Below are 14553 nucleotides of genomic sequence, written 5' to 3'. Positions count from 1 at the left end.
GGCTTATGACAGGGTAACCCCTTGTCATAACTTATTCCTGTGTTTAAATAACGTAACTAGGTACTCAGAGGTTAATTACCAAGAAACTTTTTCAGTATGGTAAACCTGTGTGTGCTATGGTGGATTTTTTTTTATTATCTCTAGCATTCTAGGAGATGAAGTTATGGGAATCTGGTCCAGACATGCTGAGAAAGCCGATGTCACCTGTGCCTGCGTCTCTCATTCAGGAATCAGCCTTGTAACAGGAGATGACTTTGGCATGGTTAAGTTATTTGACTTCCCATGTCCTGAAAAATTTGTAAGTTTACGTTGGGTTTAGTATTTTATGCAACTTTACTCCTGATTTAGACTTCTGATCATTAGTACTTTTTCCCACATAATAGCTAAAATGTTATTGTCTCATGATTTGAAAATACTTTTAAATTTGTGATTCTAAAATTTTTCTCCAAACTTCCTAAATCCATTACTCTGAAATAAAAGCTATTAGAAATTATCTCCCCTTGCCCTCAAGCCACGCCATCTTCGAAGAGTATCCTGTGATTAGTCTTTTATCAAACCTTTAATCAGTTACCAAATTTCAAATGCTTTTCAATGCAGATCCATGACTGATTCTGAGAAAGCATTTCATCATTAGCTGTGCTCCAAACTGCTTTCTCCACAGCACTCATGATGGAGATAATAGCTCCTGATTAAGAACCTTTGACTTCTGTGTTCATCACACACCCTGAGCTTTGTTCTTGTTTTTTAGGCGAAGCACAAAAGGTTCTTGGGTCATTCACCCCATGTGACAAATATTCGATTTACCAGTGGTGATCGACATGTTATTAGTGCTGGAGGTGATGACTGCAGGTTGGTAACTTTCTCAGCCCAAGAAGAGCAGGGACTGTCTTTTACTAGTTAAGAGATTATTACTATTTCTTTGACAGGTTCAGTTTATGGACTCAGCTAGTCATCATAATAAGGTCGCCTAACCATATGGCTCCTTGGGGTCACATACTATGTAAATACAGAATAAAAGGAGTTGAAAGAGTGAAGTTTTTACACATGTATGATTTGAAAGCTTAATTTAAAACATTGTAAACTGTTCTGAAAATCTATAAATATAATGAACTCACTGCAGTTCTTTCTCTGATTGCAGTTTATTTGTCTGGAAATGTGTACATATGCCTCATTGAAAGATATGGATGCTGAGAAGACTCCATAAAGTAACAGCCTTGAGAAACCAGAACTACACAAGAGGAAAAAACCAGAACCAAACGCTGCATGGTCATGTGGTGCTAACTTAAGACTGTAACAGGGATTTATCCAAATTTGTTAAAATAGTAGAAAGATTGATAAGTTCAAAATATTCGTTATATGCACTAAATAACCGTCCATAATCCATACACTGCCAGATAATTACATTTCAAGGAGGGACTGAATAAATATTTGCTGGTAAAAGCCCCCCCCCATTTTAGGGAGGATGCAGATTTGGCAGACTTTCTGGGGAGGTTTGGGAGACAGTGCTCCTCAAAGAAATGAACCAAAACCTTAAAAATCCAACTTGGATAATTTTCTTCCTCTTTTTAGCAAACCTTTTTCTTTTTAGAATTTATATTTTATTTCCAAGTTTCAATTGTTTAATAAAATGTTTTATCCTTGTGTTCACATCACCGTCACCCTAAAGGATCACAGGTTTTAAAAGGCAAATGTTATTTTCCCTAAGAAGACACACACAGGCTTTACTGGAGAACATGATGCTTCTTAAGCATTAATAAAGTCCTGTTTGTAAGGGACATTTTTCTCCTGGAAATTTTAAATTCAGGAACAAATCCAAAGTTAGTAGCGTATGATCGCTACATTTTCATTTTTGAGCTGTCAATCTTATGTTCAGAATTCATCCCTATAATTGAAAGAGTAAAATATGATCATGGCCTCATTAATGAAAAAGCAGTATGATGAACAGTCATTTCCAGTGGTGTACAGTTTAAGGTTTTATATAGCAATAGTATTTAACTGGCAGAGAATACTGAGTATTTAAAGATGTAGTCTAATAGAAACATTGTTTAACAGGTAAACTAAAGCGTTAAGTTCACATTTACGAAGTTATACAGTTTAGTTAACTCTTGAAATAAAATTTTTATAGCCTTTTTTTTCTATTGGAAAAACTTGTTTAGTTAGATGTATGTCGCCCCATCGGCTGACTTCAAAAGGAATGAAGATAGGTCCACTTGTAAAACTTGTCTATAAAAATTCCTTTTTGGTGGATTGGGGCTGAACTCTTAGATCTTTACTCCTATTCACTTTAAATGCTGCCAAAGATCGGTACTTGCCATTCAGGAACTTGCTGTTTAGCTTATCTGTAGTTTCCTGAAGACTGGAAGTTATGCAGACTGCTATTTAAAAATATATTTTTCTAAGTATGAAGAAGTTTAAGATGCTCTTTTGGTCCTATAATTTTTACTTTAATGTGTTAAATATCTTCGTAGCGTAATAGACCCCTTCTTCAGGTTTCTGGAAATCTGTTTTCTATGTGCAACACCTTGTAAATATTAAAAACAGATGTGGCTGAATTTTATCATGGAAAGCCTAAGCAGTGATTGAACCTGGCCAGTTTTAAAGCTCTGAATAGCTGTGTCTGAAGGACTGATTGGGGTGTTTGTTAAGAAGCTTGAAACATTAAGATCACTTTCTTTCTTTCATTTTTCTTATCAATGGATTCTCCTAAACTAAGCCCAATTTGAGAAAACACTAATATTAAGTTTCTATTCATGTGTATTATAAAGGAGCAGCCAATAAATTAGAGCAAAGAAATCCCATGAACCACACTCTCCTCTCCCTCTATTTTTGAGGCTGTTGCAGTTTCAAATTTTCCTTCTGAGTCAAGTTCACCTGCTTTTGGCTAAAGAGAAATTCCAGTTCCTTTACAGTACGGGTAGAAACTCAACTATAACCTTAAGCAAATAAACTATATAGGATAAAATTGCTTCCACTGCATTTTTGTTCTTCCCAGTGGCCAACCTGGTAAGCCAGCCTGAATCACTGTTGTCAGTTTCCCAATTAAAGGTCACGTTGATTTTAAGTAGTCGTCCCACAGCCACCTTGCTTATAGCGGCCATCAACTACGGGAAGGTGAATAACCACAGTAGGCCATGTAGATTATGACCTATGTTTTTTTAACCCAGAGAATTACTTCTGTGTGCAGTATTTGACTAAACTCCCGAATTTGTAACCTGAGCCTTCTCCTAGCACCTTTAGTCCTGTTTCTGGCAGATGCATGCCAGAGCACCCTCTGCACCCTGGTTCCACTGTGGAATGCTAGCCACATCTGTTCCCTTATTTTTGGTGATCTTTTTCGATGATGGTTCATTTTGGACCAAGTTACCCAACAGATATTTTAGAGTCAACCTTAGCTTGCCCATAAACCATAGCAACTGAAGGAAAAAACTCTTAAATGTGTCTCCAGGCTGTGTCTATTAAATAGCAAAAAAACAATCTGATTTCAGCATGTTTTTATTTCCCTGTAAAATGGCTGAACTAAAACCACTTTAAGCTCTTGTTTCCTAGTTATGTTCTTTACAGTGAAATTATGAGAATGCAACTATACTCCATTTATAAGTAATGATACTAAAAAGTCTGTTTAAATTTCTGGAAATACAATTTAAATCAAATTTCTTCTGCACAGATGTAGAGCATCTCAAGTAAGTTAACACTGGAATGAAAAACTACCTTTAATTCAATGAAGAAAACTTTTTAGAATGAAGTGGAATTGTCATTCATTTCACCCAAGCCTAACTAACTACATGATAGCTTTATGCATGCTCCTGTGTGCACTGTCTTTTTCTAATGTTTCAAGTCTTATAAGCACAGCAAAGTGCAACTTAAAAGACTTTAAGTGCATCTTTAATAACTGGATAATTCTTTCTTCTCTCAATGGAAAAGAGATGGCCACAAGGCTGCTGGTTTTAGGCTCTGAAACGTGGACTTTTACATACGTAGTTTTATTATCCCTTGGGTATATGACTAAGCAAGTCAATGAACTTTTTTTCTTAATAGTTTAATTTGGTCCTGAGAATATTTTGAGTCTTTACTATCCCTTTTGCATTAACTCTTTTCTAACCAACTTTTAGCTTTACTTTTTTAAAAAACTACATCGTCTTTAAAATCAGTGATCCGTTATTTAATTCTAAAGCATTGGACCCTTCTTGCCTTAACAGTTTTAAAACCACATATACAAAAGCCTATTTTCATTCAGTATTCCAAAAGTTTAGTCCTATTTTGCAGTTTACCCATCTGATCTCTGTAATTATACAGTCATTTTAAAAAATCTAACTTTTACATTTAAAAAATTATCTTCAGTAATAACTATATTTTCTGTGGAGTTAGTTACTTCTTAGAATGTTATTTTTCAGAATGTGAGAATATATATGTATAGCTATAATCTTGTGAGTTTAAAGTTTGTTCTGATACCTTATGTATATACTTGTAAAAAATATTTTGTATAATTTTGTGATAATGTAGATCCCAAAATATTTATTTAAAAAACATATGTTAACAGTAAATGAAGGCATTTTAAGGAACTGTTCCTATTTTTTGCCCTTGCCATTCCAACTGTTTCACCCTACACGCCCCACCTCACTCATCCTTTCTCAGAAAGCAAGGGACTGAGATATTTGGGAACCATTTACCAAAGCAGCACTCAACCCAAGAAGCTTGTATTATCATGTTTTTCATACTAAATTCACTTTAAAAGTCGGGCTGAATAACTGTCTTAAGCCACCTCAACACTTTGGGCCACTCCTGTTTTCAGAGTCAAAGAAAACAGCAACCCAACTTTTGGAAGAAGGACAATGCCCTCATACATCTCTCTACACACATAGCAACGCTGTAGCCTGAAACTGGATTATCAGTACCAACAATGATATCACCAACATTGTAAATGCTGATACTTGAACACAGCAGTTTCACACACAAACATGCCTCAAATGTTTTAATAGAATTCAGCTTCCCCTGAAACTATCTTTCCATAGTCAAAACAAAACAACACCCAATGTTAAAATCACTTAATAAACGTACAAACTTGAAAAATTAGACACTTCAGATAGGCAATAAACTTCATTATTACGAAAGCAATATATTCCAAGTTTCAAAGATTTGACAAATTCTGTAGAATGTCTTTCATCAGTAATGGAAACTTTCAAACTCCATAGTCTTCTGCCAAGTAGGACTGGGTGTCATTCACTGAATAAAAAAAAACCAAAATTTTTTTCAATTAACTGCTTTAATTAACATCAGTTAAGAGAAGTTGTGTTTTTTCAGACAATGAATATTTGGTTCTAGTACTAACATGCATTTAAATTTACAGGCCACAGTAAAAATATTTTGAAATTTACTTTCAATGTTTTACAATTACTAATGTCTAAGAAAACTGATGTGAGATTTGTAAGCAGTATAACTCTTGAAGGCCTTAAGTTTATGTTCACATAGTATGTTCAGAAGTTAAAAATCTGATGTGGAGATGATCTAGGTAAAGAAGCAATTGCTGAATGAAACAAAATTTGGTTTATGTAGTAGATTATTTTTCCACAGGACCCTTAATTGAACAGCAGAGAAAAACCAAAGTGATTAAGTTTCCCCCAAATTTGTATGCTTATAAATTTAAGAAACTAGATACTAGAAAAGCATTTGAAATGACATTAGAAAAACTGATGTTAACCTTTACCTGGTTTGAGGTCGAATCCATTTCAAGGCATGTCGTGGTGGTACAGTAATGGTGGGATGATAAAATGTACAGTCAGGTCTTGTACACTGAGTGTTAAATCTACAGTGCTAAGGAGAGAGAATAGTTTCAACATCTGCAAAGCTAATACAAAAAAACACAGCAATCTGAGATGACAGCAACCAGCCCACCACAAGGTTAATGGGGCAGCAGAGATGATCTGCAACTTTCGCTTTAATACACCACTGAAGCCCTGAAAAATGGACCCCCACCAAGACACAAAATCCTAATGAAAGAATAACAGCAAGTTAAGTTTCAAAAGGGACTTTAGTATGTAATACAAACTGCCTCTAATCAATGTACTAACCACCTTGCACATACTGCCCAACATCCCTTATATTTTACCCCCATCTATGCCCAACTGCAGTTGGGGAAGTAAAGGCCTTTCGTACGGTTTCCAGACTGCTATTTCAAAGAGAAGATGATTCATGCTGAGCAACTAAACAGCTGGAGACACATCAACCAATCTTTAGTACCCAGACAATTAAAACCATGGTAGAAGTATGGATGGTATCATTAAGTACTACTGGATTTCATCATCTCAGTTCTGGCATGAGGGCTGCGGGAGGGGGAACACACACAGGGGCAAAGAAGAATGGAAAGTGACCGGCGAAAGTGAGCTTCATTCTCCTAAGAGATTAGGCTACTGACATTAAATTGGTTCAGACAGCTTGGCCTAATGGGCCAGACGCGGGCTCAGGGACAACTAAGGAATAACTTAAAGATCTTAAAAACCATAACATGAACTCTAACAAAAAAGTTAAACATTGGGGGGTGGGGGAAGGAAGACAGTATAGTTTGCTAGTGACCTTACAAGCTCAGAATTGAGAAGTTACCACTAAATTCATTTTTGGGAAAATTAAAGTTCTTACTTTTGGATGATAGAAGGGACATTCCATTTTCTTACAAGCAGGGAAGTAACGGCAGAGCTGACTACTAGAAGGTGGTGCTGGTGTTGCAACTGCTGGCAAAAATAAGGACAAAGGTGAAATTTATTTGGCAAAATAATTTTTAATGCAGTCTGCTGATATTTTTATGGGACCCACTTTTAAGTTAAAACACAAGGAGATTTATGTATTCATTAGTTAAAATAAAATACTTTAGGGCTTCCCTGGTGGCGCAGTGGTTGGGAGTCTGCCTGCCGATGCAGGGGACACGGGTTCGTGCCCCGGTCCGGGAAGATCCCACATGCTGCGGAGCGGCTGGGCCCGTGAGCCATGGCCGCTGAGCCTGCGCGTCCGGAGCCTGTGCTCCACAACGGGAGAGGCCACAGCAGTGAGAGGCCCGCGTACCACACACACAAAAAAAACTTTAGAATACTATAGGATGGGTACACTTATTCTTTAAAGATTAGTTAGAATAACTGATTATGGCACAATGATTTCTGAAAGTATTCCTTGTTTTTCTTTTTAATTCAGTTTATAGTCACAAAATGTTATTTTTTCATTTTTCACCCAAATGTAGTAAGGCACAAAGTCACCAACCTGGTTTTGGAGGCAGTACTGTAATTCTTCTACTCATATGAGTGAAGGGACACTCTGGTTTAGTACATTTTGCATCGTATTTACAATTTGGATGAACAAACAAACATTTTTCAGCGAATTTACAATTGGGGAAGGCTCTATAAAACAAAAAGACATATTACATTTAATCTCCTCAATACATTACTAGTTTTTTGTAGAGAGGGTCCATTATACTCCTAACTTCATCACTACTTGTTTTGAGAAACACAGAAGTAACAGAAAAAAAAGGAAACTCCATTTCTAAATGATGCCAGATATCAAAACAGGACACAACTGTCTATTCCAAAGCCTGGGGTAACTGGTAATTCAACTCAAGCCAAGCCACCATGAAAGGTAGAAGGGTTTTTTGTGATAATAAGAAACACCACTTACTCTCTAATTAAGGTCTATGTAACACTGTATGGAGTAAACTCAATTTATGTGAGCACAACATATATGCAAGGCACCATACTATGAGGGGAAAAAAAAAAAAATGAGACATTCTATGGTCTCCCTCTATATGCACATCCATAAAATTCTCACATCAAAATTTCCTTAAAGTTAAAACATGATGAGATTCCACCTACAGGACCAAAAAAAAAAAAAAAAAATCATCTCTCAAAGCTCACTCCACAGAACCAGCCAGCTAGCAAGCAAAAATCAGACTTAAGTCCAGAATATTTTCTCATTACCTATTAACTAATTTTTTCCCCAAAGTCTTAAAATCTGTGTGTGAACACAATGCAAACTGGGGCGGTTACCATATACCCATCTCCTTAAGTGTACAGAATCCTCAAGGAAACCCAGGAATTTCAGTATCTCAAGGTATGAGGCCCAAAGAAGCCTCCTCCTACCTCCGCCACCAAATACACACAGACACAAGCCAATGCTGTCCTGCGAGCGCCGGAGTAAGTATCACTGCTGCATTTAGTTGTAGAACTCAAACTTGTCCACAGAAGAGAACAAACAGAAGTCAGCTGTAGCTAGAATTAACCTGAAAACAGAGTTCGTGCGCTGCTACTCACTTGCAAGGCGACACAGGATGATGGTAAGCACACTCATCCCCATTTTTACAGGCAGGCCAGTACTTGCAGCGCTCCAAAAGCTTTTCTGGTTTCTGTGCCACACTCAGTTCACTCATCTCAGCTACAAAGGGAAACAAAAGTATCTCATTAATTCTGATCAATTCAGGGACATGGCACCTTTAATAAATTTCCCTCAAAACCCAGTCTTACAATCTTACGTTCTTCTACATGTATAAGTTACACAAAATAAATGAGTCCAATTAATTTGATTAACACGGATACTAGAATCCTATAAAAGATTACTAGGAAGTAGACTACGGTTTTCACTGTGAAGAGTAAAGTGGACAGTGATGCTGCAACTAGAGCCAAGTTCTCACCGAAAAATTCTAACTCTCAAAATTATTTCAGCTGAATTAAGTATAAAACAGGAAAGAATGTCAAATAGGGAGCCAATAAAATGAAATGAGAACTGAGCACAGCAGGTGATAAAAAATGTGAACTAATTCTCATATTCCGGTTGAGATGATGAGTGTCTCAATACAAGCGTTCCCACTCGCTGAGGTATGTGCAATTTTCTAAGTCCAGGTGATAACTTCACATCAATGTACAAAGGGAAGAAAAGATTTTTGCTTAAAATGAGTCACAAATGTCATAACCTACAGGGACCTGGCAGATCACCTAACAGAGTGAGGCTGGCTGGGTGTAAGGTGATCAAATGGCAGAAACCAAGGAACAAAAAAACAGAGGAAAACAAAGGTTCGGAAGAGCAGCCCAAAGAGCAAGTGTGTGACCACCCACGGCGCTCACTGCCGCTCCACTCAGGAGGCCATGTCCCAGTTACAACGTCAACTACTATGACGTGGGAAAATGGAACTAGTGTTGCCAGACTGCCTCCCAATTCAGGAAGCCAAAGACCTTTTTATATGATATCTAAAATTTATTTTATTTTTTGGCCAGGCTGTGCGGCATTCAGTATCTTAGCTCCCCAACCAGGGATCGAACCCGTGCCCCCTGCAGTGGAAGTGCAGACTCCTAACCACTGGACTGCCAAGAAATTCCCCTATGAGATCTAAATTTTAAATGCTAGCAACTAATTGACACTTAAAACACAGAATAAACCAAATAAAATTACACCTGATGGCTGCCAGCTTCTGGCCCAAGACACCCTAGACAAAAAAACAAAGAATCAAGGGTGTTACATATTATGGTTCGTATTCATGTTCATCAGAGCAACCAGCACTTCAAGCACATCCCCTAGTCCTCCTGCAGCTGCAATTTGGCTCTGTCCCTTACTGGCTGAGCTAGACACTTTGGGCATGTGTTATCCAACATCTCTGAACTTCTGTTTCCTCATCTATACCAAGAGAAAATAATGTCTTCCTTAAGAGTTTCATGATTTAATGTAAAGAAGAATGTAAAACAGGCAACCAATCAAAACCAAACAATGCAACAGCCAGTATCAGGAGTACTTATTGTTGTAGTGACCCAACCTCTGTCTTCATGAAGGAGAACAAGGCACACAAATCCCGTCCTGAAGCCCAGCTAGGAGCATAATCAGACAGCTATCAGGACTGTGCCTGACAAATTTTCCATGCTACTTTAAAAACAGTAAAATTTATTATTTAGCTCCAGGATATAAAAGTATCCAATATGATAGTCTGGAAGGAGGAGTTTTCTCCACTTTTAAATTTTTTTGTGTGTAACTCCTGCAGAGAAAATATGTTTTACCATCCCCTCCTAAAGAACATACTTTAAACCCATATACATGAGAATGCAGACCATGCGAAAGAAGTTAAGAGAATACCCAAGAGCAGGTTGGCTGGAAAATGGAGTAAAGTTGCTAGATCTCATGAGCAATATTAAAGAAGTTGAACACTTTACAAGGAAACTTTATCTTTCTGATGAAAAAATTACATCATATATACACAAAGGTCACAATGCTGGTTTTCCCTAACATTTACTTCATAAGCTATTAAAACTCTTCCTATTTAAGTTTTAAGAGGCAAATTCACTTTTTATTGCAAGCTATAAAATCTGTGCTGCCATATAAGGCCAGTGGGAGCGGCTTAAAACATATGCTGCTGTTGGTGGCCTCCTTGAAACACTCAACAGAAAGCCACCAAAAGCAATTACCAAGTTTCAAACTCCCTACTTGGAGGTGGAGAGCAAGAGAGACCAGAGCCTCTTTGTGGAGATTTTCCAGCCTCACTTATGTCCTAACTACCATTACAAAGCTTCATCTTTGAGCAGCCATGAAAAATTGAGAGTCCCAGATCAAAGCAATGGTAAAGGAGGCTCACCACTCATCACAGTTGTCTCCATAACGGCCACAGCACTTGTGTAACCCAGGCAAGAATTTCTACTAACATGTTATTTAGAGTGTCACTGCTATGACACGTATACCAATAAAGCCTAACGTGGACATCTACATTTAAACAAAATTAGACCCTAACACACCAAAAGTTAAACTACCAAACTGAAAACCAAAGTACTAAAAACACCAGAATCTTCTCTTATTTTAGACAAATATATACAGGATCAAGAAATCTGGACTGCCTGATTACTATAGTTCTTACCACCTTGCTTAACATGTACAATTTTTCCTCCTTTCAAAGAAAGGTCAAATATTTCAACTCCCTCCACCAATCAAAACCATGACACTGCACTACTGACTCAGCAGAAAGAGCCCTCAGTGAAGGATAACAGCGCCATCTCCTTTGCTCAGTCATGATCTCCCCCTGAAGGCTATCTTTAGCGACTGAAAAAGGTATTTGGTACATTTTCGTATCTCTACCAAAAGAGGATTACTTTCCAAAAATATCAAAACCCATTATTGTTTTTTCTTTGATACTCTTCATATTTAAGATTCAGTAACTGTCTCCCCTGCCAATGAAGGTGTCCCTAAAATTTTTACAAGCTATGAGGAGCATGATTATCATTCTCTAACATGAATGAAAATGCTCAGTGGCACTGCACCTGCCACTGGTGTCCAGTGAGAGAAGCACTGATAAGAAATGCCTAAAAGCATGCTGCTATCTGAACTGAGTTCACCTGATTTCCAGTAACTACTATGCCTCTATATCAATTAATTTAAACATAAGGTCTTTTCTAAACTTCCAAGAAGTATTTTGACAGATTAGGTGAGAAACTCCTTTCAAGGGAATTTCACTGAGGTAGAAATAGCATCGAAATCCAAATTGACTTTTCTGTCAAGCTAATTACGAGAGACTACTACTGGTTCAAGTGGAAAGTAACAAGTATAGTTTCTAAATGGGAAAAAAAGGTAAACAAGGCACCAAGAACGATGGTTCATCCTTTAACAAGTATAATGAAGAGGTATTTTGTGGCTTCCATGGCTGAACTCCATTTTAGCACTGGAGTAACAGCCCACTTATGGAACACATAAGGGACAAACAGTCTCAAATTTAACTGGTCGTTTTGTCTGAGAGAAGGAAAAAGGCCACTACTGAATTATAAATAAAAGCAAGGCCTACAACCAATATTCATTCAAGGTTGAGAAACATGTCAAAGACATCCTTCACAATGACAGCACCCTGAGAAGGGAAAGTCTGAGCTCCCAACACACCGTTTGTAAAGCTACCATCTGGGTCCTCAAGCTGCCTGCTCAGCAAGTGCAACTGCTGTGGGTGGAGGAGACCCGCGAGTCCCTCGTGTGAGGCTGCAGTGTGGTGTGCGGGTCTCATTCCTTCAAAGCTCATGTCCTCCTCTTGATCTGACATGTATCCTGGGGGGCTGGGAACACCATCCAGCGTCACTATAAACTTGGGACTTGCAGGTTTATCTGGTTGTACAAGATCTCTGCCAGACAGATAGAAAATACCATAGAATTAGGGAAACACGCACAAAAAGCCAAGCCTCCTAGAGTGCTCTTCAACAGAACTATCAGTCCCTTCCTTGGTTTGTGGTTTCTTCATTAACAAAAAAGACTTGGTAGGACTTAAGGTACAGCATCAGTGGATTCCTGCTAACACACAATGACTACGGCCAATCACTGCAGCATCAACACCACCGACCCTTCAGGCTGCTCTCAGGGCAATCTCCCCTCAACCCTGACCCCTGGCATCCGTTTGACCTTCATAGGGTCAAATGGAAATAAACGGAGAAACCAGCATCTATGCTCAGAACACAGAGCCAGCAGTTCTATATTTACACTGATTTTATTAACTCTATGTTTGTTTCTTTACAGAACATTCAGTCCATTATCTAAGGAAATAATCACCCCAACCCAATCTGCTAACTCTCTGGTTAGACTTCCTGATTTTGATCACCTGGCTTTTTAAATTTCATTTCCTGAATGTGCATAAAGAAAAGAATCTCTTCAGATTCTTTTTTTTTTTTTTTTTTGTGCGGGCCTCTCACCGTCGCGGTATCTCCCGCTGAGGAGCACAGGCTCCGCGGCACGTGGGATCTTCCCGGACCGGGGCATGAACCCGCGTCCCCTGCATTGGCAGGCGGATTCCCAACCACTGCGACACCAGGGAAGCCCCTCTTAAGATTCTTAAGGATCTCTTAAGGAAAGAGCTAAATCATATACTGACTTATTTGCAGGATAATGGATTTCTGAATAAGAAAGATGAACTGGAGTTTTTGAAAACTGGATGTGCCTTATGATACATGGCCTAACTACAGAATCACTAAAGCACTCTACACTGGGGGCTAGGATGGGGAGGGGGGAAGCTGGGAACTAAAGGTTAACCTCCACTTCTAATCAACACAAATTAGCTACACAAGAAAAAGAAACCATCTACCGTGTCTGCATAAGGTGTCCTGAAAGTACCCGAAGGGTATCTGCAGTCTTCATCCCCGACTCTTGGTTTGGTGCCACTACTATTTCCTCAGACAGCTTTGGCTTCTTCAGAATAAATGATCTTGTGTCTGCATGGACCATGGATTCCATGTCATAGTAATCTGAGCCAAAAAAATTGGCCACAAATGTTTACTTTTGAATATACCTTGCATTCCCAACATCACACACGTGAGAAGAATGTCAATCTTTTATATATTTGTAATTATTTTCAAAGGAAAATTACAATGGTTCTACTCAGGAATAAGGCTGCAATTCTATGCCAAACATCTTTTCAAAGAAGTCAAGTTTTCCTTTCCTCATACAGCATATTATCAAGGCATTCTAATGAACACTTCCTGCCTACAGTATAGAAAGGTTCTTCCATGAGGCATCTAATGGGATATTATTAACAATAAAACTTACTTTAAGTACAATATTTTCTAAAAACAAAAAGAATAAAGGATCTTAATGCACCCTAGAATGATACGAATGCTGTTTTAAAAAAAACAATCTTTCTAAAATGTGTTTTGTTCATTTTGCACACTTACAGAGCAGAACATACCCTGATGAAAAGAATACAACTGGCATAATTTCTGCCTGGTTGTAGATGGACTACTTTGAAAGGGAATTCTAAGATGAACTGACATTGTTAAAAATATAGCAAGGAAAACTGACCTTTAATGTAAGCAGCCACAGATCACATCATCTACGATATGATTTTTAAGCTAAACTACTTTATACAATACACCAAGACCTGGAGCCCAGGATGCAGTTGGTTGACCTATCAATAGGCAATCAACGGAATGAAGTTAGTAAGTCACAATTCTCTTAAAATTACCAGGCAAATAACAGAAACCAAAATTCACAGGATATTTATTCACGTTCATTCACTGAACAAACTGAACATGTGAGAGCACTGTGCTAGGTACACAAAGAAAAAATAGAAAAATAGATGTATACATAATTTCAGAACAGCATGCCCCAAAAGGTGATCCAAAAGAGGTATGAACAAAGTGTTGGGAGAATACAAAGTAACCTACTCCGGCTGGGAAATCAAGGAAAAGCTTACAGAGAAAAAAAAAAAGCTTACAGAGGATGAACATTTGAAGCAGGTATTAAAGGAATGATCAGGAATAAACTAAGAGGGAGAGAGAACTGGAGAATAGAGCATTTCAGGTAGAGTCACTGGAGAAAGGCAGGGGCTCTCCTAGGGACACGGTGAGAAACGTGGTGTGACTGGAGGGGTATGTGGAGGGCTGAGTAGGTAAGTGGCAAGAAGGCTGAGGCGTAAAGGATCTTGTATGTGCCAATGAGTTTGGATTCTGGTCTAGAAGAAGTAAGTAATCCAGAGAGTTTTCTAAGTAGGGAAGTGACACGAGCAAGTTGGTTTTTGGAAAAACACAGTGGCAGGAATGGACTGGAGTCCCAGATCTCAGCTATGAGGGCTTCCTCCCAAGAGAG

The 14553-nt window shown here is 38.3% G+C and overlaps 2 protein-coding genes across 20 annotated transcripts in view; one reads left to right on the top strand and one right to left on the bottom strand.

Moving 5' to 3' along the window:
- The window catches only part of EML5 (EMAP like 5), a 159088-nt gene extending 158187 nt beyond the window's left edge, over nucleotides 1-901 (top strand). The window contains exons 39-40 of the mRNA XM_089906279.1: nucleotides 145-298; nucleotides 749-901. Of these exons, the coding sequence (XP_089762405.1) occupies nucleotides 145-298; nucleotides 749-901 (307 nt within the window). The remainder of the gene's footprint in view (nucleotides 1-144; nucleotides 299-748) is intronic.
- Nucleotides 902-4954: 4053 nt separating this feature from the next.
- ZC3H14 (zinc finger CCCH-type containing 14) overlaps nucleotides 4955-14553 on the bottom strand; it is a 38911-nt gene continuing 29312 nt past the window's right edge. For 7 of the 19 annotated variants that reach the window (XM_089908085.1, XM_089908081.1, XM_089908083.1 and 4 more), the window contains 7 exons: nucleotides 13055-13214; nucleotides 11872-12104; nucleotides 8286-8406; nucleotides 7243-7379; nucleotides 6631-6722; nucleotides 5702-5808; nucleotides 4955-5220 (listed from right to left, as the gene is read on the bottom strand). In XM_089908085.1, the coding sequence (XP_089764211.1) occupies nucleotides 5214-5220; nucleotides 5702-5808; nucleotides 6631-6722; nucleotides 7243-7379; nucleotides 8286-8406; nucleotides 11872-12104; nucleotides 13055-13214 (857 nt within the window). In that variant the 3' untranslated portion in view covers nucleotides 4955-5213. The remainder of the gene's footprint in view (nucleotides 5221-5701; nucleotides 5809-6630; nucleotides 6723-7242; nucleotides 7380-8285; nucleotides 8407-11871; nucleotides 12105-13054; nucleotides 13215-14553) is intronic. The other 12 variants (XM_089908092.1, XM_089908088.1, XM_089908090.1 and 9 more) reach the window with 3 other exon arrangements.

The sequence above is a fragment of the Delphinapterus leucas genome, chromosome 2 (genome assembly GCF_059928025.1).
Source record: "Delphinapterus leucas isolate spDelLeu-1000000601 "Yukka" chromosome 2, BTC_Dleu_Yukka2, whole genome shotgun sequence".
Lineage (NCBI taxonomy): Eukaryota > Metazoa > Chordata > Mammalia > Artiodactyla > Monodontidae > Delphinapterus > Delphinapterus leucas.
The sequence above is the reverse complement of the archived record's forward strand: the minus strand, read 5'-3'. Positions and strand labels throughout refer to the sequence as shown.